The 22,729-nt window shown below is 41.9% G+C and overlaps 1 protein-coding gene across 1 annotated transcript; it reads left to right on the forward strand.

Annotated features, from left to right (window-relative positions):
* Window positions 1-699: 699 nt before the first annotated feature.
* On the forward strand, window positions 700-1,452 carry LOC122650646. Its single transcript, XM_043844042.1, has one exon. It carries the CDS (start codon window positions 700-702, stop codon window positions 1,450-1,452), a length of 753 nt encoding a protein of 250 aa, XP_043699977.1.
* The last annotated feature ends 21,277 nt before the right edge of the window (window positions 1,453-22,729 follow it).

The following is a 22,729-nucleotide window of genomic DNA, read 5'->3' on the forward strand; positions in this document are numbered from 1 at the left end:
CACCTAACCAGAAAGGAAAGCCCTCTAGTGGATCCAAGGAGGATCAGAGATATGGAATTGGGAAGAAACCTGTATAAATAAGGGTCCTTGCACCCCTGTAAATTCATTCTTTGATCAATAGAGAAATCAAGAAACACCAGAGAATAGTCTTCGTTCTCCATAATTTTTCCTAGCCCAGGTTAGCTTGAAAGTTGCAGTGTTTGAGGATTCTTCCTCAAGCATTATTCTTTGTGCAACATTCTTTGGCACCGTCTTTGGGAACGAAGAATAGAAACCTACGAAGGTTCCATCATAACAAACACCCAGAATCAATCGAAGATTTCTAGGGCCGCTGCTCCTATCGTCGCTCAAGGAGGAACTTTGGGCAGACCTGCAAGCTCTCACCATGAAGTAAATGATCCAATCCTTGAGGTGAATGAATCACAGCAAGAGGAGTCTTAGCCGAGACTCCCCGAAGATCTTTTGTGGTATGTAACAATGGAACAATTTGATGTGCTACAGGCTCGATGGCAGGACAAGATGGATCAAATGGTAGAGCTACAATGCGATTTCCTGCAAGGGATTTAGATACCACCACGTCCACCACAGGCCAAGGAAAGAACCCCTTCCCTTGAGCACAACGAGAACCACCGCAACATGAATAATGTTAGATGGAAGAATAAAGAAATCTAAGGGAACAGCAAATGCCAAGGTTCCCAGATGACCAAAGTCGAACAAGCTTTAAACGACAAAGTATTGGAGCTACAGGATCAAATTCAGGAGGTCATGAGAGGAAAGAACCTAGCCCCAAATCATGACTTCCACTTCACTACTGATCTGGCCTTTACTGATGAGATTCAGGCAGAACCACTGCCAAAGGGATTCAAGATGCCGGCCATTGAGCAGTATGCGGGCACGGCGGATATAGAAAATCACCTGGAAACTTTTAAGTCATTGATGTTCTTTCAAGGCACCTTGGATGCAATAATGTGTAGAGCATTCCCCTCTACCTTGAAGGAGGCAGCGAGACAATGGTTCACGCGCCTCCGGCCACGTTCCCTGACCAACTTCGTGGAGCTTGGACGGGCTTTTCTGGCACACTTCGTGAGTAGCAGGATCCATAAGAAGACAACTGCCAATCTCTTGGCTATAAAGCAGTGCCCCGATGAGTCTACCAGGGACTTTCTCACGAGATTCAACAAGGAGGCACTGGAGGTGCGAAACTTAGTCCAAATCATGAAGTTTCAGGCTCTGTGCAGCGGCATCAGGGATGTCGAGTTAAAGAGGTCCTTGATTATGGACGAACTAGCAGACATGTATGAAATTTTCTCATGCTGCAAAAAGCACATCAATCTGGCCAAAATCCTTGCAGCCGAGCAAGAAAAAGAAGGCAAACTCGAGAAGAAAGGTCAAGAAAAGAAAGATGCTCAGGTTGGGGAGAACGGCCCAAAGCACGGCAGAGAACAGAAGTAGGGGAAAAGGAAGAGAAATGACAAGGCCTGAGTTACCAAGAGCAATGCGGGCCCAGAACCGATTTTCACGGTTCTCACACATAACCAAGAATATATCTTGAATGAGATAAAGGACCAGGTGACCTTGCGTTGGCTTGCTAAGATGGTTAAACCCGCGCACGAGCGTAACAAGAGTAATACTGCAGATTTCATCAAGACCATGGTCATGATACCGAGAACTGTAGGAAATTGAAGGACAAGATCGAAGCCCTCATCCAGAGGGGTTGCCTAAGTCGATTTGTCAAGAAAGATGGTAATGAAAGGAGGCAGGAATATCGTAACCGGGAGTCTGAGGAGAAGGCCAAATCACTTGCTCGATTAGATAGGGAAGACCAGGCAAGGGGGAAATGACACACCAAGAATGCCCCACTCAGGAAAATTGCCACAATATACGGGGGCCCAGGGATGAGAGATGAATCCTCCAACTCTAGAAAGAATCATGCTCGGTGAGTGTTCCAAACGGAAGTGCTCGGTAAGAGGAGGACCAAGCATCATATCACATTCTCGGATGAAGATTTATCTGACATACAGTCTCCCCAAGATGATGCCTTGGTAATCAAAATGACTATTACCAATTCTTTTGTGGCCAGGGTCCTTGTGGATAACGGAAGCTCGGTTGACATCTTATACTATGAAGCATTTGAGAAAATGCACCTGAAACCCAAGATGCTAAAAAGGGTTGAGCCTCCTTTGTACGGATTCAATGGAGCCCCGGTGCACGTAGAAGGGTTAATTGAATTATTGGTGACGGTAGGGATAGATCCCAAACTCTCTACGGTGATTATGAACTTTTTGGTGGCAAAGGTGAACTCTCCCCACAATGGGATACTATGATGACCAGGACTCAACACTCTGCAGCCTGTGGTCTCCACCCCCCACATGGTGATGAAGTTCCCCACCGATTAGGGAATCGGATAATGCAGGGGAAGCCAGATAACCTCTCAAAAATGCTACGAAGGTTACTTGAGGGCCAAGGGTAAGGAACCTCAGACGCTCCTAATTAACCTTGAGGATGATCGGGACAACCCTGCGCATGAAAGAACGGAACCAACAGAGGATTTAGTCCCCATAGAAATCATTGAAGGAGATGGGAGCCATACCGTGGAGATTGGAGCAAGCCTGAGCGGCAAGTAGAGGAATAGCCTCATGGATTTCTTGAGGGCCAACGCTGATATATTCGCATGGTCAGCATCAGACATGCCTAGAGTAGATCGGGAGTTGACCGAACATAGGCTCAGTGTATACCCTACCTCCAAGGCAATTTTTCAGAAGAAGAGGACCTTTACCCCAGAGCGATAAGAGAAGGTGATTGAAGAAGTGATCAAGCTATTAGAAGCATGGTTCATAAAAGTGGCCATCTACCCAGAATGGCTTTCCAATGTTGTAATGGTGCCCAAGCCTAACGGCATATGGCGGATGAGTATCGATTTCACTGATTTGAATAAAGCTTGCCCTAAAGACTTCTACCCTTTACCTTGTATTGATTTACTAATAGATGCGACGGCCGGCCATGAAATATTAAGTCTAATGGACGCCTATTTTGGATATAATTAGATTAGAATGTATAAGCCAAATATCTGGAAGACTTCCTTCATTACCAGAAGGGATACATACAGTTATACCCGTATGCCCTTTGGGTTGAAAAATGCGGGAGTCGCCTATCAACGATTGGTGAACCACATCTTTAAAGGTCAAATAAGTGCAATATGAAAGTTTATGTAGATGATAAGCTGGTAAAAAGTTTGAAGGCAGCACATCATGTTGCCGACCTAGAGGAGGCAATCTAAGTCTTGAGGGAAAGCAAAATGAAGTTGAACCTAGCCAAGTGCGCCTTTGGGGTTACCTCGGGGAAGTTCCTCCATTTTATGGTCTCGAGAAGGGAAATAGAGGCTAATCCGGCCAAAATCAAGGCTATACTAGAAATATGCCCATCGCAGAGTCAAGGACCTACAAGAACTAATAGGAAGAGTGGCGGCGCTAAGGAGGTTTGTCTCGGCTTCTGGTGACCATTGCCTCCCTTTCTTTAAGGTGTTAAAAAATCGAGCCTGGGAGAGACAGGCAAAAGGAACTAGGCTAACTTTCGAGTGGATGAAAAAATGTCAGACGACGTTTACAAATTTGAAAAAGTATTTGACCAACCCACCATTCTCAACCAAGCCGGAGCCAGGGAACACTCTTCAGCTCTATTTAGCCATTACCGTGGTAGTAGTAAGCGTGGTATTAATCCAAGGAGATAGTCGGGTGCAGAGACCAATCTACTATGTCAGCAAGGTGCTCCTAGATGCCAAAACCAGATATAGCAATGTCGAGAAGTATGTTTATGCTCTGGTAACGGCCGCACCGAAGCTAAGACCCTACTTTCAAACCTATACCATAGAGGTAATAACAAACCAGCCTTTAAAGAAAATTCTGGCCCAACACGACCATTTTGGACGATTGGTAGCATGGACGGTAGAACTTGGAGAATTTGACATCCAGTATAAGCCCCACACTACCATCAAGGCTCAGGCCCTCACAGACCATTGTCAAATGCGCTTTGCCAAATGATGAGATAACGCTAGAGGGCGGTGCTAGGGTGTTAGCAAAATCCTGGACTCTGTATATGGATGGTTCTTCTAGCAACAACGGATGTGGCGCAAGCCTCATATTGACAAGTCTAGGGGGATTCTTGGTGCAGTATGCACTAAGATTTGAGTTCCAGACCACGAATAACAGAGCAGAGTATGAGGCCCTAATTGCTAGTTTGAATCTAGCAAAGAGTCCAATGATAAAGAATCTCACCATGCACAGTGATTCTCAGTTAGTGGTTAATCAAGTAAATGGATAATATAAGGCCAAGGAACCGTGCATGGCTTAATATCTCGAAAAGGTACGTAACCTAATTGGCGGGTTTACTTGCTTTCAAATATTACAGGTGCCTTGAGCACAAAACGTCTCTGCAGATGCACTCTCTAGGCTAGCCACCTCAGAGTTTCAAGACCTAAGTCGAACGGTTTACATAGACATTCTCAACGCACCGAGCATAGAAGAAACCAAGGACATACTACCCATTGAAGTTGAGCCTTGCTGGATGGACCCCCTCATAGCCTATCTCCAAGGGGCATAGTCCCAACAAATAAAGAAGAAGCCAAAAAGATAAGAATGCCTACGCCATGCCCTATTTGAAATGCCTCAGGCCATCCGAAGCAGAATACGTTCTTAGGAAAATCCATACAGGCATTTGCAGACAACTCTTGGGGGCATAGCATTGGCTCACAAGGTCATCAGACAGCGGTACTTTTGGCCATATCTACGAAAGGAAGCTATGAGTTTTGTACGCAAATGCATCAAATGCCAAACCTTCGCACAAATCATGCATCAACCGACCACAAAGCTGACTTCCATTTTTAGTCCATTACCTTTCGTACAGTGGGGGATGGACATTCTAGGTCCACTCCCAAAGGCGTCGGGAGGTAGACAATTTGTGGTGGTGGCAGTTGATTACTTCACCAAATGGGTGGAGGCAGAGGCATTGGCATTGATCTCAGCTACGAAGGTATGGAGGTTCTTCCTCCATTCCATCATATATTGATATGGCATTCCGAGAACCCTTATCACAGATAACGAAAAGTAATTTGAGCAAAAGTTTAAGGAATTCAGCGATCAGGATGAGATTCAACTACGTAAGACCTCGGTGGCACATCCCCAATCTAACGGCTTGGGTGATGATACCTTCTGATATGAGATATGATTGTAGCAGTGCCACAGTGAGACCTTATGTGATTGGGAGTACTTGTTATAGATTTTGAATTGGTGTTACTTGGTTTTTTATTCATCGAGAGCATGATTTTAATTTCTATTTTATACTTGACAGCTTGTGAGCATATGATTTAAAATACTTTCTTTTGTTTAAAAGGCATTTGATTTTACTGATATTATTGTGGTGAGTGTTTCCCCTTACTCACTATTCTTTCCTGAGCTTACCTCATAATATTTTTCAGATGATGTTGTTGAGCAAGAATCATTCTAGTGCAATGAGTGCATAGTGAATGTTGAGGATGATGGTGATCCTATTGAAGAGGATCATATTGAACCAGTTGGGAGGATGTCTGAAGACTTTAAAATACCATTGCTGATTTCATTTATTTTAGTTTGGAGGGATCAAAATTTGACAGTAATTGGAATTTTAGTATGATACTTATTTTTAGCTTTGAATTTTCATGGGTTGTAATGGAGACTTGGTGATTATTTTTATCTTTACTTTGTCATGCCACCAGCACATTGAACCAAAGAAGTTGGAGACAGCCAAAGGGTTGTGGGCTGAGGAGTTGCCGAGCATTTTATGGGCGTACCGAACAACCACAAGACTCGCAACAGGCGAAACACCATTTATGTTGACATATGGAACCGAGGCAGCGATCCCCGTGGAAATAGGAGAAACTTCATTGAGGTACAACTCTATGATCAAGAAGCCAATGCAAAAGAATTAAGAGCAAATTTGGACCTGTTGGAGGAAATTTGAGAAACAGTACATGTAAAGAACGTCGCGTACCAACAACGGACAGCACACCATTATAATGCAAAGGTGAGACCAAGAATGTTTCACCAAGGAGACCTTGTACTTCGCAAAGTAGAAGCCTCTGATCCGAGAGCCATGGGAAAATTAGCACCCAATTGGGAAGGACCATACAGAATCTCCAAACAAATGGCGCCAGGAGCTTACCATTTGGAGACTTTGAAGGGTAATACTCATACCGCGATCTTGGAATTTAGAAAATTTGAGAAATTCTATCAGTAAAGTTCAGTCCTCATTTTGTTTTTCAACTTTGGATTGTTTCAAATGCTTGTATTACTATGTTCAATAAAGGCATCAATATTTGCTCTTCATTTTTGGGAGCAATGATTCATTTTTATAAGCAAGTTTCACATAATATTATTGATGTGCAAATGAAAAAAAATAATCCATGGTCATCTGACCATAATGGTGAGTTGCACCATAGTGGTGTTCCACAAAAATAATCCATGGTCATCTGACCATAATGGTGAGTTGCACCATAGTGGCGTTCCACAAAAATAATCCATGGTCATCCGATCATAATGGTGAGTTACACCATAGTGGCGTTCTACAAAAACAATCCACGGTCATCCGACCATAATGATGAGTTGCACAATAGTACTGTTCCACAAAAACGATTCATGTTCATCCGACCATAATGGTGAGTTGCACCATAGTGCCATTCCACAAAAATAATCCATGGTCATCCGACCATAATGGTGACTTGCACCATAGTGGCATTCCACAAAAACAATCCATGGTCATCAGGCCATAATAGTGAGTTGCACCATAGTGGCATTCCACAAAATAATCCATGGTCATCTGACCATAATGGTGAGTTGCACCATAGTGGCGTTCCACAAAAATGATCCATGGTTATCTGACCATAATGGTGAGTTGCACCATAGTGGCGTTCCACAAAAACAATCCATGGTCATCTGACCATAATGGTGAGTTGCATCATAGTGGCGTTACATAAAAATAATCCACGGTCATTTGACCATAATGGTGAGTTGCACCATAGTGGCATTTCACAAAAATAATCAATGGTCATCCGACCATAATTACGAGTTGCACCATGATGGCATTTCAAAGTTAATGGTTTGCCGACCATAAGATCGGGAGTATCACTAGCATTGATTGCATGATTAGCCGACCACTCCAAGGAGCTACGACGAGAGGGAGAAAAGTAGAAGATAAGTTAAATTGCAGAAAGCTCTTTATTGACAAATACCGAGATGTTTAGCAAATACATAGTCGTTTTTACAAATGTTGGAATAAGAATTAAAAGTTGTATAGAATTCAACAAAGAAATATCAGGCATGCTCGGCTCCAGGTGAATGCTTCTCCCATACAACGAAAGCGAAACAAGAGCGAGATGCTCCTAAACCACCAGCATGAAGAGCCTTGTCCTAATCCACTAGAAAAGGAGGCTTGAGGTATGAGGGAAGCAGGGGCTACGAAGCATAAGGCAGGTGTAGCTATAACAAGAGTGCCAGGCCGATTATGATCAACCCCGACATTCATGATGCAATACACAATGGCCCAAAGCGACCCCGAGAATCCTTGGAGGACTGCTTTGCCAAATGGGAATCACCATACGAGCTTCTTTAAGCTCCTCTGAAGATAGAATGAATCCCATGGGAACCTCTTAACCCTACCGGAGACAAGGAGGTTGAAGATGATAAGGAAGACATCGGTTTAGGTCCTCTAGCACACTACTTGTGCAAAACCTCCCATCCTCAAACCTCAAACTCAAAGGAGGTTAGAGAAGGCAGGAAATAGCCCCCTCAAAACTCCCATCCTCTTTGTGGTAGCATGACCGCACCAAGCATTGGTAGGGGCACACCATACAGAGAGGTAACCCACCAGCTTGGAACAACAAAAGACACTGTGTGTCGATTGAGGGTCGAAGCTATAAGGGTAAATGTCGATTGAAGATCAGAGCCAAAAGCAACTTCACAAAGTAGAGAGTCAGCATCCAAAAATAGGCATCTGGTGTAGTCATAGAGGCAATGGTAGTCGAAACACCAAAGAAGTAAGAGTGCTTCAAGAGAAGTGCAGTGAAAAAACCTGCAGACAAAGTCCATAGCTTCGCTCCAAAGGAAAGAAGCAGAGAATGGTAAGGGAGAAAGAGGAAAAACTACCATTTAAGGAGGAACCCATGGCCTAGATCAAAAGCAAATCCCAAAAGGCAATACCCAGATTTAAGAGGAATAATTGCCAAGGGCCACGTGGCAGGTCCTCATTGCACCTACACTTTTTAAAAACTGTGAAAGGGTTCGAGAAGGGAGGCGACAGTTCAGCTTCTACTTAAGTCCCATTAATGGCATAATAAATGAAGCATTAAGAGGGGCTCAAGCAATAGATGTTCTGCATTGGAAATTACAAACAGGATCATCTAAAAGATCTCCTAACCATAAAGGTAACTTTCGTCAAAAAGAGGGACGAGCACAGCAAGAAAAATGATTTCCACCTAACTAAGGTGGAGAACTGAGCATTCTAAGCCACATAAGTACCAAGCATCAAAAGGATAAAAATTTCATAAATAAAGTATGCCAGCTATTACTGCCTAGCCAAATACAATGAATCAGTTACAAGTACAGGTGCTTGGGATGTTGAGGATTGGAGGGCAGTGGTTGTTGAACATTCTTGGGAGGAGGAAAGAAAGGCACCGAGACAGAAGATGGGTCCAACCTCACCTCCTGCATAGGAATTATAGGATCAAACCCCAAGTTGATCTTTCCCCACTTAAAGTGGGGGGCAGCTTTCCTTACTTTATCATATAGGCGTTGGGCACCTTCTAAAACCTTATCTTCACAAAAGCGCTGGTAGATAACCGATTTCATAAAATATTCGATGGTGAGGTTCGTCGCAACATATTTTTCCGACCAAAGGTAGTCAGCAACATTATCTACAATATCCTGGGCAAAGTCCAATCTTTCCAGCAGATCCTTCTCCCAACTTTCAACTGACTTATAATAGTCTAGTTCATTCTCAAGGTGAGAGTTGAGCCTCCGCAGTGTAGCGTTAGAATTTAGATACACCGTTATCCGAGCTTGTAATTCCTTCTCTCGCTCCATAGCGTCTGGTTGTGTGATACCGGGCATGGAAGAACAACCCTATAGGCAAAACACGAAGGTCATGATCGGATTATGTAACTCTGAAGACGAGCATAGAACAAAGGATTCCAGAGAATAATTGTTTTTCATTAAAGATATGTGTGGTGAATTACAACTGCAGACTAACAAAAGAATAAGCCCCAAAAAGCTAGAGAGAAAGAGGAGAAGAGCTAAACTAAAGTCGAATCTTCGGGTGCTGAGCATCCGGAGTAGGCATTGCTTCATCTATGGGTAACTGTGACGAATTTCCATCTGTCGTGTTGGCGAGGTGGACCCCCCAGCCACAGTGCTTACCACTTGAGTAGTCATGGAAGGAGCATGCGGCAGTGGAATCACCAACTATCCCCTAGTTGAAGTAGGGACATAAGCCCCCGAGTTCAATCGGGCGAGCATATATTGCACCTCGGGTATACTCTGAAAGTCAAAATCAGGCTGCTTCACTTTCACCTGCTCCCAGATAGAGTGGGACACTTGTAGAAAAATCTTCGAGGCCGTCTTCAGGTGCTCCCTGGTATTGGCATCCGAGCTGAGATAGGCCTCCACGGCCTTAGCACTAGAGTCCCCCAATTTGGACTTCAAGCTGGAAATCTCCTTTTTTTAGTTCTTCACCTGCCAGTCCTTCTTACTCAATTCTTCCTCCACCCTCTTATTGGATAGACTTAGATCCTCAATACGCTTCTCAGCAGCTACCAAACTACTGTTCGCCGCAGCATGGGCCTTCTTTGTGGCACTCTTTCCCTCTGTCAACGATTTCACCTCTGCAACCAGAGAATGGATCTTATTGTTTCTATCAAGACAGGTTTACTTTAGCTCCCTCTAATCCTTCTCCAGTTAGTTGTACATGGAGACAATCTTTCTCTTCCGCTGTGCCAAACCCGAAACAAAGGCCAAAGCCTGCAACAAGGGAAAGTCAGTAATGATAAACCGAAACCATAATATATCTAATACAAGAAAGTGTCACCTCATAGGCCCACACAAGGGTGATATTTTCCAATGCACCATCTTCCATATCCCAGAGAACATCTCAGTTAGCTGGAGCAATGCAGGTCAATGCCAGATGCTCATCAACCACTGCATCCTCGATCACTTTTTGGTCAGTTTGCACCGACCACTTGGGGATAAACAAATCTGAGCTCACCTTCTCCTTGCCTTTGTCTTTCCCAGCAAATTTCAACAAGGGGCATCCTCAAAGACTGCAAGAGAGCTTTGCTCTCGTGCAGTATGATCAGAGGAGGAGGGGACTTTCTTCTTGCTTAAACGTTGACCCTGATTTTTATGACCCCAAAGGATGGGGGAAGGACAATCTTCTTGGGTTCTTTTCTCAGAAGATCCTTCTCCTGTTCGGTTGGAGCTTCCTTTCTTTTCTTCTTCCTATCCAAGGGGGAGAGGACTGTATGCCCGGTAACTTGGAGATTATCCGTCCCCATGAAATTGGTAAGGGAACTCAAATCAAACTCCACTGCACCGAACATAAAAGAAGGGGTTAGCACAAAGTGAAAACCAACGAGAAGAGGATAGTAAAAAGAGACGAAATCCAGGGGCGCTCTCCCCTCTCCAACTCGGACATGTCCAGAGCATCAATAGCATTCAGTTCCACAGGTCCCCGATTGCTCACCATCATTTCCAAGGTGGATAGGTCCTCAGCATCAAGGATGGGGATCCTATTTCGAGCAGAGGTGCTCGGGAAACCCCATGTATTGGGAAACCGGGGTCCCACTTAGGAAGCTCAAAAGAATCTTTGTTTCCAACCATGGATAGAGGAGGGGATTTTTCCCACAATAGGAATATTGTGCTGATAAAAATAATACCACCCGGGGTGACCACTGTTCGAGTTCAATAGGAAACACTTAATGAACAAAGCAAGAGAAGGACGTCTACCTAACTGAGTACATCTAACGATGAAGGCTCCGACACATCTCCCACAGTTCGGAACCAATTAGCTGGGGGCAACTCCGTAATGCTTAAGGAGACAAGAAACGAATATTGGAAGAGGATAACGGTGCCCGGCCTCAAAGGCATCCAAGATGAGGCCAACCTCATTAGGATGCTCAATATTCAACCTGTCCTCAGGAGAGGCGACCCTAAGGTCAACAGACTCTGGGATCGAATAAACTTCTCGGATCTCTATAAGGTCAGACACCGACAATACTGAGGGAATCTCATCCACCCCTTTCCTATGGTAGGATCAAGTTGGGGTTGGCGGATATGATAAGCCTTTTTCCCCCTGGAAGCCAAGGATTTCTTGGGGGAGGCACGACTGGAAGTACTGGCGGAAGCACCAGATGTACTCTGCTGAACTAATACAGAAGCCCTAGGAACTACGGCACCCTCCACAGATGACCTAGGAGGAACCCCCTGGTTCTCCTAACACTTTCCCTATGGTATAGCTCCTCAGCTTCTTTAAACAGGGAATCTACCTCCCGGTTGGGCTCAGGAACCAGGGTTTTCTTAGATTTCATCATCTCTCAAAATAAAAAGAAAAGAGAGAGAGGAGAAAGAAATCAACTGAAGAAGTACAGGAAAAGGAACTTACTTGAGCAAAAGAGATGCAATTGGGGAGAAAGAAGAGACACAGAGCGGGGTAGCTTCAGAGATGGAGTGAAGTTAGAAAGTCGAAAGATTTTCAAGCAAGGAAACTCGAAGACATGAAGAAGAAAAGCCACGGGAAGTTAAAACACTTTATACCCTTGGGGGAAAAGAATCAAGGCTCCTGATCTAACCAATAATTTTGTTTGAACGGTCAAGATACAAGGAAAAGATGAAAAAAGCACGTGTTTCAAGAATGAAGTAAGCTACCTCGACAAGAAAAACACCGGAAAAGCAAAAAATTTTAATTTGAACTTTATGGCATCCCCTCAACTTCCCTCAAAAGACGTGAAATCCAAAAGATATTTCAGACCCACGTGCAAACAACAATGAATGGCGGCGCGATTATAAAACACTCTCAAGGGTAAAGTCGTCCAAATGAGAAATGCAATTCAAAAAGGAAATTGGATCATGGTCGGTACTCGGCTTAGCCAAGCATTAAAACCGATCACATCAAGACATAATAAACGGGCAAAGATTGTAGATAACCGAGCATACAAGCTAAGGTGCCTCCGCACATGATGATTGGATAATTCTCCCCATACCTCACTCCAGGTAACAGGAGTAGGGGGCAAATAATAAACCACATTTTACCTACCCAATCCCTGCTTGACACGTGGATCTACTTGGATTATAAGGAACCAGCCCACGGCCAGAAAAGTAGAGACCACAAATGAAACGGTTATACAGGCTTAGACACGTCAGCAAGGTCAGTTGAGAACTTCTAAGTGGGTGAAGGTTGATAACCGTAATTCAAGTGCAAGAAGATCAAGGATCCCGAGACCTGAGGAGAGGATCCCCCTTCTTGGAAGGATTTCCTTATCCGAGCATAGGGGGACCACCTAACCAGAAAGGAAAGCCCTCTGGCGGATCCAAGGAGGATCAGAGAGAAGGAATTGGGAAGAAACTAGTATAAATAAGGGTCCTTGCACCCCTGTAAATTCATTCTTTGATCAATGGAGAAATCAAGTGTAACGCCCCAAAACCTACCCTATGAGTATGGGTCGTTACGATAACCAAGATCGAAATACGGGTTATGATCGTGAACAATGATTAACCACCAATCATCTCAAAAGTTCATCTCACATCATCAAGTCTTAGAATAAATACAGCAGAAATCTTAATTAATAATAAATCTCATTAGGATCTAAGTCTCTATTACAACCCTTGAAAATTCAAACCCAAAAATTAGTTTCATCTTAAAACTCCAAATACTGTCAAATTTTAATCTATGCAAACTAAAATAAATGAAATCATCAATGCTAAATCAAAGTCTTCAGAGATCCTCTTCAACTGATTCAGTATAATCCTCTTCAACAGTATCACCATCATCCTCAACATTCACCAAACACTCATTGCATTGGCATGCTCCTGCTCAACAACATCATCTGAAAAATGCTATGGGGTAAGCTCGGGAAAGCTTAGCGAATGAGGGGAACACTATCCACATAATAGCGATAAAACACATGCTTTTCAAGATAAAAGAAGTATTTCAAATAATGCAATTTATTATAAAACAGATTTTAAATCATGCCTTAGAACTTCAAAAGTCTATGTAACATAATCCATATTCCATAGTTAATTTTCTCACTCATAAGGGTCTCAAAGTTATACTGCTATCTCATATAATATATCAAATCAAACACTGGAAAGGAACTCAGGCTCTTGGCTCACAGAACCGGATACCGTGTTCCTATGACGGGAAAAACATGTTCATTAACGTATGCTCTTGCCTCACCCCCCCCGGTTCACATACCCACAAAAATGGAAATGCAACCGTCAATCTCTTGGCTTCCGAAACCTCCGAAACTGGAACAAAGTCCTTAACGTCATGCTCTTGCCTCACTCCTGTGCTCAACATTCCATCCCAACAACACAATCCCCTGTTGGAAGGGTCACAGTCTAACAACAATATTCCGTCCATAGTTCATAAAACCATAAAACCATAAAACCATATGTCTCATCATACTTTAAATATCTTTCTTAAATCACAATGCTTTAATGATAGAAAATCAAATCATAAAGTAAAATCATTCATGCATTGTCTTAGCTTAAAACATGTTTAGAAACATCATGCATACCATTCAAATCATAATTTTCTCATAAAACAGTAAATCATGAAGATTTATAGAAAATAATATATAAGGGAATCGTGTAGTCTCACTCACCTTGATGACGCCTAAATTAACGATCTCGTCAACGTCAATATAATTCAATGGCCACCTCGATTCCCCGATGATCTTCCCCAAACAAGTCACGTTTCTTAAACATGTGTATATTGGTATTCAACATCAGTATTACTCTTTATTTAACCCTATCTTATCATGCATATATCCCGTCCCTCTCCATTCTATATTATACCATTAGATCTCAAAATTCTACTGTAACACTATTCTGTGCATAACGAAAGAAAAATACAAAAGGAATACTTCTGGAACTTGAAAGTGAATTTTGTTGGTTTCCTTTGAAAGACAACACACATATCTTAATACCATAAAGAAATCTCATCACAAAACACTCACCAAGTTTACTCTCCAATCACTTTTAACATAGTGTTTTTGACTGAGACAGAATCTACGTCATTAAATTGTAAAATTTATATCTTCCCTTTCCCGAATTCAATTAAGGTCAAACCAGTGAACATAGTTAGAAGACTGCTAAAGGTTATTACAGTAAAAATTTCATACCAAAATACCCTTTTCTAAATATGTCTGCTCTCATTGTCAAATTCGAGTACAGAAAATTGACCTGGCAACAACCTATCTGAGTACATGAATTATTTGACATATTAATTAAATTTTAAAGTTGATGAAATTTTTAGGAGATCATCTAAACTCATATATTCATCCCCAATAAAATTTTCAGACCATGAAACAACTTCTAAATATGGTCAATAACATGAAAGATTTCGGATTACTATTCTGTTCAACATAGAAAATACCTCTCACATGCAAAAATCCTATTTCTCTCTCATCAATTCCCAAATCCGAATTTGAATGTTTTGAAATCATGATCCAAATTATGAGGCCATAATTATAATTATAAAATTATGACGTATTCATCCATGAAAAGTTCTTAATATAACCTTAAGCATTAACCTTAGTCTACCCCCATGTTGCATATCAAAAATTTAATTAGAACATGGTGTAGTTCAACATACCTCTTTTGGAAGATTCAACTCCACTCCTCCTCTTCTTGCTCTTCTATATTATTTTTTCAAGACAAATCTGTGGAATAAACTCGTAGTAGCAGCAACAAAGTGCTCATCTTTCTCTCTTTTCAAACCTCCATAGAATATGCAAGGATAAAACTCCAAGGAAGAAGATGTGGTAATATGATAAATCCCTTTTCATCTTTTTTTTTTTTTGTTTGTTCTTCTTCTCTACACGTTTTTTTTTTTTTTTTTTTTTTTTTTTTAAGTAGGGAGAATCCTTCCCAACAAACTTCTCTTATCCCCTCTCTCTCCCCCACGATTTGGGTAGGATGCAAACACTAACTTCTTCTTCTTCTCTCTATCTCTTTCTCTTCATTTCACACTTGTTGCTCATGGATTTCCTATTTATCTTCCAAACCCCTCTCATGCGTGGAACCTCCCTCTCTTGCTATCCTATATTCTCTCCTCCCTATATTCCTTCTTTCACTCCAACTCCCCCTCTTTCTTATTTCTTCTTTGACTCCACGATTCTTTTTTCCTTGTTTCCTTCTTTCTCTCATGGTTTTCTTTTTCTTTTGTTTTTTTTTTTTAAATCAATTGGGCCCACCTATAAGCCCAAAAATAAAAATTAAATTTCCCTTTAATGGTTTCCATCTAGAATTGATCCTTAAACCTCTTTTATTATTTATAAGATCCTCACCACTAGGCTAACCAACTTACATAGTAATTAGCTTATAAATAAATATATTTAAATAACAATTACATATAATCATGCACGAAAAAATAAATAAACAAGCATATGCTACACTAATAAAATACTAGTAAGGTATATATCTCTAGTGTGCTAATCAACCAAAACCCTTCATTAGTCCACCACTGGTACAGATTCTGCACACAAGGTGAAAAGTCCAAATTACCCCTGTATTTTGGGTACGGATATTACATCCCTCCCCCCTTATAAAAATTTCATCCTCGAAATTTACATACTTGGATCGGTGAAAAGTTGCAGATATTTGTACCTTATATCATCTTCCGTTTCCCATAAAATCTCTTGAATATCATGATTCCTCCAGAAATTTGTTACAAATAAAATGGTACAATTTCGTAGGACTTGCTCCTAACAATCCAAAATCCAAATAGATGTTTCCTAAAAAATCTGAATCACACTCTCTTTGTTCATCTGTCTGTAGGTGAAACATTGTACGCAGTTCTATCATTTTTTTTAACTTTAAAGTGATATTGTCAACTTCATCTCTATTGACTAAATCCTTCTTCTATTATATTTCCTTCTTTTTTTTTCCCTTCTTAAAGTTCTCCTCATCCAATGTTCTTTATGGTTGATCGACACTCCATCTCCTCTGCCAACTAGATCATATCAAAACCTGGTGGAATTTCTTAAGCTAACTCAACACATGCCAACACTACTTACTAGCACAAACTATTATCAGTAAGCTTACCTAGTCAAGGCATTATGTCCATAATCCTGGCCTATATACTAATCAGAACTTCTGAATTTGTCTTTGATCATACTAAATCTATTGACCAAATTAAATAATATCCAACGTGGTACATTTTAATAGACCGGAAATTAACTTGGTTCTTAGTAGGGGTGTCAACCGGTCGGGCTAGGTCGGTCTTGGTCGGGCGTAGCCGGGCCTCACCAATTTTACAGGTTGCACCGTGTCCAACCATTTAGGCATTTGGGCTTGCCTTGGGCGGACATGGTACGGTTTCATTTCTGCCGGTTGGTATTCAGTCTTTAATCGAGGCAGCCTTATTCGGGTTAAACGGGCCTAAACCGGGCTCAAAACGGGCTAATGAGCCGTTTAACTCTAAACGGTCTCTAAACGGTGTGGGTTTACTAATTGATATACAACTAGAATTTTAAGTTCAAAACATCACACCATTGGGCAGTCACGGTACACCTCAACTCAAAGTCAAATAAAGCTTATCCCTGCTAAAATAGTAGCACAAAACCGAATAGAAGCACATCTAACAAAATAAGTAGAGGGGAAAAAAATAGCAGCACAACACCAAATAGAAGGCACATCTAACAAAGTAAGTAGAGGAAAAAAAAAATTGCAGCACAACACCAAGTAGAAGCACATCTAACAAAGTAAGATCTAAAAACTAAAAACTAAGCCTCATTCCACCTACGTTAGTGTATCTAACCAATAAATGTCAAAGACCAACAAAGAAACAAACAAAAATAGGAAATTTGGAGGGAAGGGGAGGGGAAGTTTATAAGTTAAAGGGTCGGGCTGGGTCGGGCTATAACCAGTCGGTCTAAGTCGGGCCTGGAATTGGTCGGTCCGGTCGGGCTCCCGATGGGCTAGGACCTCACACCGGGGACCGCCCGATTACTAAACATGTCGGGCCTAGGCCAGACACTCTAGCTTTAACCGGGCAGGCTCGATCGGGACTGCCGAGTCGGGCCTAGAATTGACACCCCTAGTTCTTAGTTAAAGCATTGATCTGCTAAGCTGAACCACAACCAATCTATTATTCTTGAACCACTCAAGAAACATGCAAAACCTGGCCAAATAATTCTGTAAAATTTTCTGGATCACTATCTCCATAATTCTGGCCGATTATTTATTTATTCAATCATGACCTATATCAAAGTTTCAAAGTAGACTTGGCTAAAATTGAACCACTCACACTTAAGCTGGACTACCTAAAAAGTTGAACCAGAATTGTCTTGGTCCACAACCATTTAACTTTTATCCATCTTGAACCACGCAAGCTTGAACCATTAAAATTCTTTTGTATGTACCATGCACAGTCATGTATCTCATAATCAAGCACACATGCACCTTAGATTGTAAATTAATTCGATTTTACCTTTGCATGTACAACCAGTAGGGTTTTCCAAAAATTTCAGTGTATTACTGTTGGTCAAACAACGGTCCAGGGATCAAACCATGGTTCCCTAGGGAGACCAAGATATTTATCCTTAGGGTTTTGCACTCCCTGGGTTAGCCCATGGTGTCCCATGGGTGCCCCATTTTAATTTTTAGGGCTTCCCATGGTCGCCCATGGGAACCCTGGTGCATCCCTGTTAGGGTTTCTCCTTCCCTCATGTGTCCCATAAAATTTATTATCACAATAGGGACGAAGAAACTCATCCCTAGTCCATCACATGGCAAGGGGGATCCATCCCTAACTCGAATGCACAGCGGAAAAGGTCGATTCAAGTTTCTTTTGCATCCCATAAATATTAATAATCAATGAACAAAAGGAATTAATAAAGAACTGCTAACCTGGTGAGCCTCAAGTGTTGCTCCTCCAATAGACAGTGGTTCTTCCTCCAGCGAGCGCTCCAAGCAAACAGATCTGAACCTCCAATGGTGCTACCAAGGTTCTACACGCCAGTCCCAGATGCCCTCAAACTCCTCAGCACAGATCTAGGGTTTCACAAACCCTAACTCTCAAACACAGGTGCGAGAAGCAAGAAGAAGAAGAGAGATCACAAGAGGGAGAGAGAGAAACCAAAAATGTAGGAGAGAGAGTGTCTGCTCCAAAAACATGGAGAGCTCCTCTCTTCTGCGTTTTATGGTCCCCTATTTATAATAATAGGGTTTAATTAAATCCTAGATAGATTTAATAGAGCCCTAGTGAGAGTCTGGCTCTCTCTCTCTCAGTCAGGCCGTTCTGTTTAAACTCAAAGTGCTACACAGGTGAAGAAGCATAATCTAATAGGGAAAATATTAATTAGATTCTTTATTTAATTATTAATGGATAATTACAATTAGCACCAAATCCATTAATTAAATAAAGAGCCAATTAAATTAGCAAATTCTAAATAACTCCCTATAAGATAACAATTTATCATATACAACCCCCCCACTAATCAACACCATCATTATGGAATCTAGGGCATGTACACATGTACTGCCAAACCCCAATCCATAGTACATGTCCATATAAGAGCGTCTGTGCATCCGATCGGGTCCCGCAAAACTCGATAAAACACTTTATTTGAAATAACTATAAATAATGTATCATTTTATGTAAAATAAATTTTGCAAAACCATTTCCAAAAGCATGATCGGATCAGTTCCGATCCGACCATGCACAGACAGTCTCTATCTTGGTGTTCCCCAATCGGGCAGTGGTGACCGTGTTGGATAACTCCTTCATTCACAAAGTGTTCACGCATTCCCAGAACACCGGTTTTGACTCACTTGAGTCTCAGTCATTGATGAACCAAAGAATGCGATCAAACTTTGCAGTGATAGGGTTCCCTCAGGTACAGGGTGTCGATGACACATGTCTATCCCTTCCTACATCTGGCAGTAATACATGAGGGAATCGACAAAGTAGATTCTTCGCCAATGCACACATCAAACATGTGAGCACTCGCATTCGTACCCTGACATCACATGTCTAGGCATACCCAATGTGACAACCATATGATAAGGTGCCCAGCCCAAACCCTAGTCGTGACTACCATTTTAAGTATAACTTATGGACACATAATGCTCAAAAATTTTATATCGCATGTGACAATATTAAACTAAAATGTATAAATGTTCAATACAAAGGTGAACCGGGTTGAACCGGACCGAACCGGGTATGATGGACACACACTTGTCCAATAATCTCCCACTTGTACATCAAAACCAATTCCCCATACATTTTAAACCCATGCCCTCCATGTGTTTCTCAAACACACCTGGTGACAAACCCTTTATCATGGCATTAGACACATTTTCAGTTGTGTCCACTTTGGAGATACTCACGTCACCCTGCTGGATAATCTCTCTGATGAGGTGATACTTCCGCTGCACGTGCTTATTCCTCTGATGAGCCCAAGGTTCCTTAGCTTGTGCAATGGCCCCTCTGTTGTCACATAACAGGGGAATAGGGCCCTTGACAAGATCAGGGACTACCTCCAAATCTGATAGGAATTTCCTCAGCCAAACACCTTCTTTTGCTGCATCACAAGCTGCAAGGTATTCTGCTTCGATAGTAGAATCGGCTGTAGACTTTTGTTTTGCACTCCGCCACACAATGGCACCTCCACCCATTAGATATACCATCCCGGACGTGGATTTTCTGTCAGCCTTGTCAGTTTGGAAATCCGAATCTGTGTATCCCAATACTGACAACTGATCAGATCCAAAAACCAAGAAATATTCCTTAGTCCTTCTCAAGTACTTGAGGATATTCTTGACAGCACTCCAATGCTCGCGTCCAGGGTTAGATTGATAATGACTTACCATACCTACTACATAGCAAATATCCGGCCTCGTACACAACATGGCGTACATAAGACTCCCTACTGCTGAGGCATAGGGAATCCTCTTCATCTCTTCAATGTGTATCTGAGACTGAGGACATTGAGATCTGGAAAGACTGACTCCATGTCTGAAGGGAACACTTCTCCTCTTGGAGTTCTCCATACTAAATTTGGCCAGGACTTTGTCTATATAGGTAGCCTGTGACAAGCCTAGCATCCTTTTTTGGCGATCTCATACGAGTTTGATCCCAAGGATATAGCTAGCTTCACCAAAGTCTTTCATCAAAAATGTTGTGGATAACCATTATTTTACTGATGAAAGGAATCCTACATCGTTACCAATCAGCAATATGTCATCTACGTATAAAACAAGAAAACATACTACCTTCCCACTGATCTTCTTGTAAACACATGGTTCATCCATATTTTGATCAAAACCAAACGATTTGATTGATTGATCAAACCTGATGTTCCAGCTCCTGGAAGCTTGCTTCAGCCCATAAATGGACCTCTGCAATTTGCACACCTTTCTTTCTTCCTCCAAGGAAGAGAACCCCTCTAGTTGTTCCATGTAGATTTCCTCTTGAAGGAACCCATTTACAAATGTAGTCTGCACATCCATCTGCCAGATCTCATAATCAAAGTGTGCTGCAATAGCCAATAAAATCCTGATGGATTTCATCATCGCTACTGGTGAAAAGGTTTCCTCATAGTCTATACCCTCTTTCTGGGTATAGCCCTTTGCTACCAGTCTCGCTTTGAATCTTTCGACCTTTTCATCTGCGCCCTTCTTCCTCTTGAAGATCCATTTGCATCCAATTGGCTTGACGCCAAGTGGTGGATCGACTAGAGTCCAGACCTTGTTGGAATACATCGAATCAATTTCAGAGCGCATTGCCTCCAGCCACCTAGTGGCATCAACATCCTTTAGAGCCTCAACGTATGTCATTGGATCATCATCCGATTCAACCGATACCATGTGGAACTCTTCCATAGTTTTCTCTTCGGTTAGAAGAGTTAGCCTGGTGGGTGGTCTAATAGTCCTCCCACTGCATCGAGGTTCCTCAGGTGTTGGTATTTCAGCGGGTATGTCAATTGGTCTCACTTCTGGAAGTGACATTTCTGAGCCATCTGATAGCTCTTTTATGACTACTGGTTCGGACCTCTGGGTCATCATTTCTTCCTCCAAAAGTGTGACATGTTTACTTACAATGACCTTTTGGTCAACTGGGTCATAGAAATAATAGCCTATCGTGCCTTTGGGGTAGCCTAAGAAATAGCATCTCGAAGTCCTGGATTCCAACTTGTCTGTTTGTTGCTTTTGCACATATGCTATGCAATCCCATACCCTAAGGTGTTGAATACTGGGCTTTCGCCCCTTCCACAACTCAAAGGGTGTCTTGGCTACAGACTTAGAAGGAACCCTATTCAAGATATATATCGCCGTCTCTAAACCGTACCCCCAGAAAGAAAGAGGCAGCTCACTATAAGTGAGCATCGTCCTGACCATATCCAATAGGGTCCGATTGCATCGTTCGGATACACCATTTTGTTGTGGTGCGCCTGGATTAGTTAGCTGACTAACTATCCCTTGGGATATGAGATGTTCTTTAAACTCATCCGATAGATACTCCCCTCCACGATCTGATCGTAAGGACTTGATGCGTTTATCGAGTTGTCTTTCGACCTCGGCTTGGAATTCTTTGAATTTATCAAAGGCTTCCAATTTTCTACGCATCAAGTATATGTAACCATATCTAGAGTAATCATCGGTGAACGTGATAAAGTACTCATACCCATATCTTGCTTGTATGTTTATGGGTCCACATACATCAGTGTGTATCAACTCCAACAGATCTGTGGCTCTAGCACCTTTATTGCTAAAGGGTTTCTTGGTCATTTTGCCCTGAAGGCATGACTCACAGGTGGGGAATGGTTCCACCCTCAGACTCTCTAAGGGCCCATCCCTCACCAATCTACTAATTCGGTCCATATTTATGTGACCCAATCTTAGATGCCACAGATATGTTGAGTTCACTAGAGCTGCTTTCCGTTTCAAATCAACATTTGAAACAATATTCGTTCTAATAAGACAATCTAGAAAATACAAACCACTTTGCATATATTCGGATGCCACAAAGGAATTATTAAAACGAATAATCAATTTAGAATTAAAGGAAAAACTATATCCGTCCAAAACAAGTTTTGAAACTGAAATTATCTTCCTCTTGAAAGAGGGTACATAATAGCAATCCTTTAAAACTAAACTAGCAGAACTAAAATTTAAAATAAAAGTTCCCACAGCCAATGCCACAGTCTCAGCTCCAGTGCCCATCCGAAGACGCACTTCATTTCTTTCCAGGTTCCTTGTCTCCTTGAACCCCTGTAAATCATTGCAAATGTGAATAGTGGATCCACTATCCACCAACCAAGAATTGGTCGGTTCAAAAGATAAATTAGACTCATAAAGAACGTGAACATCACATGTACCTTCTTTAGCAGCTTCTATTTCATCCGGCTTCTTGTCTTTCAAAGTTACCAGGTAAGCACGACAGTTTCTTTTCCAGTGACCCTCCTTCTTGCAATAGAAGCACTTGC

Source organism: Telopea speciosissima, chromosome 2, assembly GCF_018873765.1.
Source record: "Telopea speciosissima isolate NSW1024214 ecotype Mountain lineage chromosome 2, Tspe_v1, whole genome shotgun sequence".
In the NCBI taxonomy this organism is placed as follows: Eukaryota; Viridiplantae; Streptophyta; class Magnoliopsida; order Proteales; family Proteaceae; genus Telopea; species Telopea speciosissima.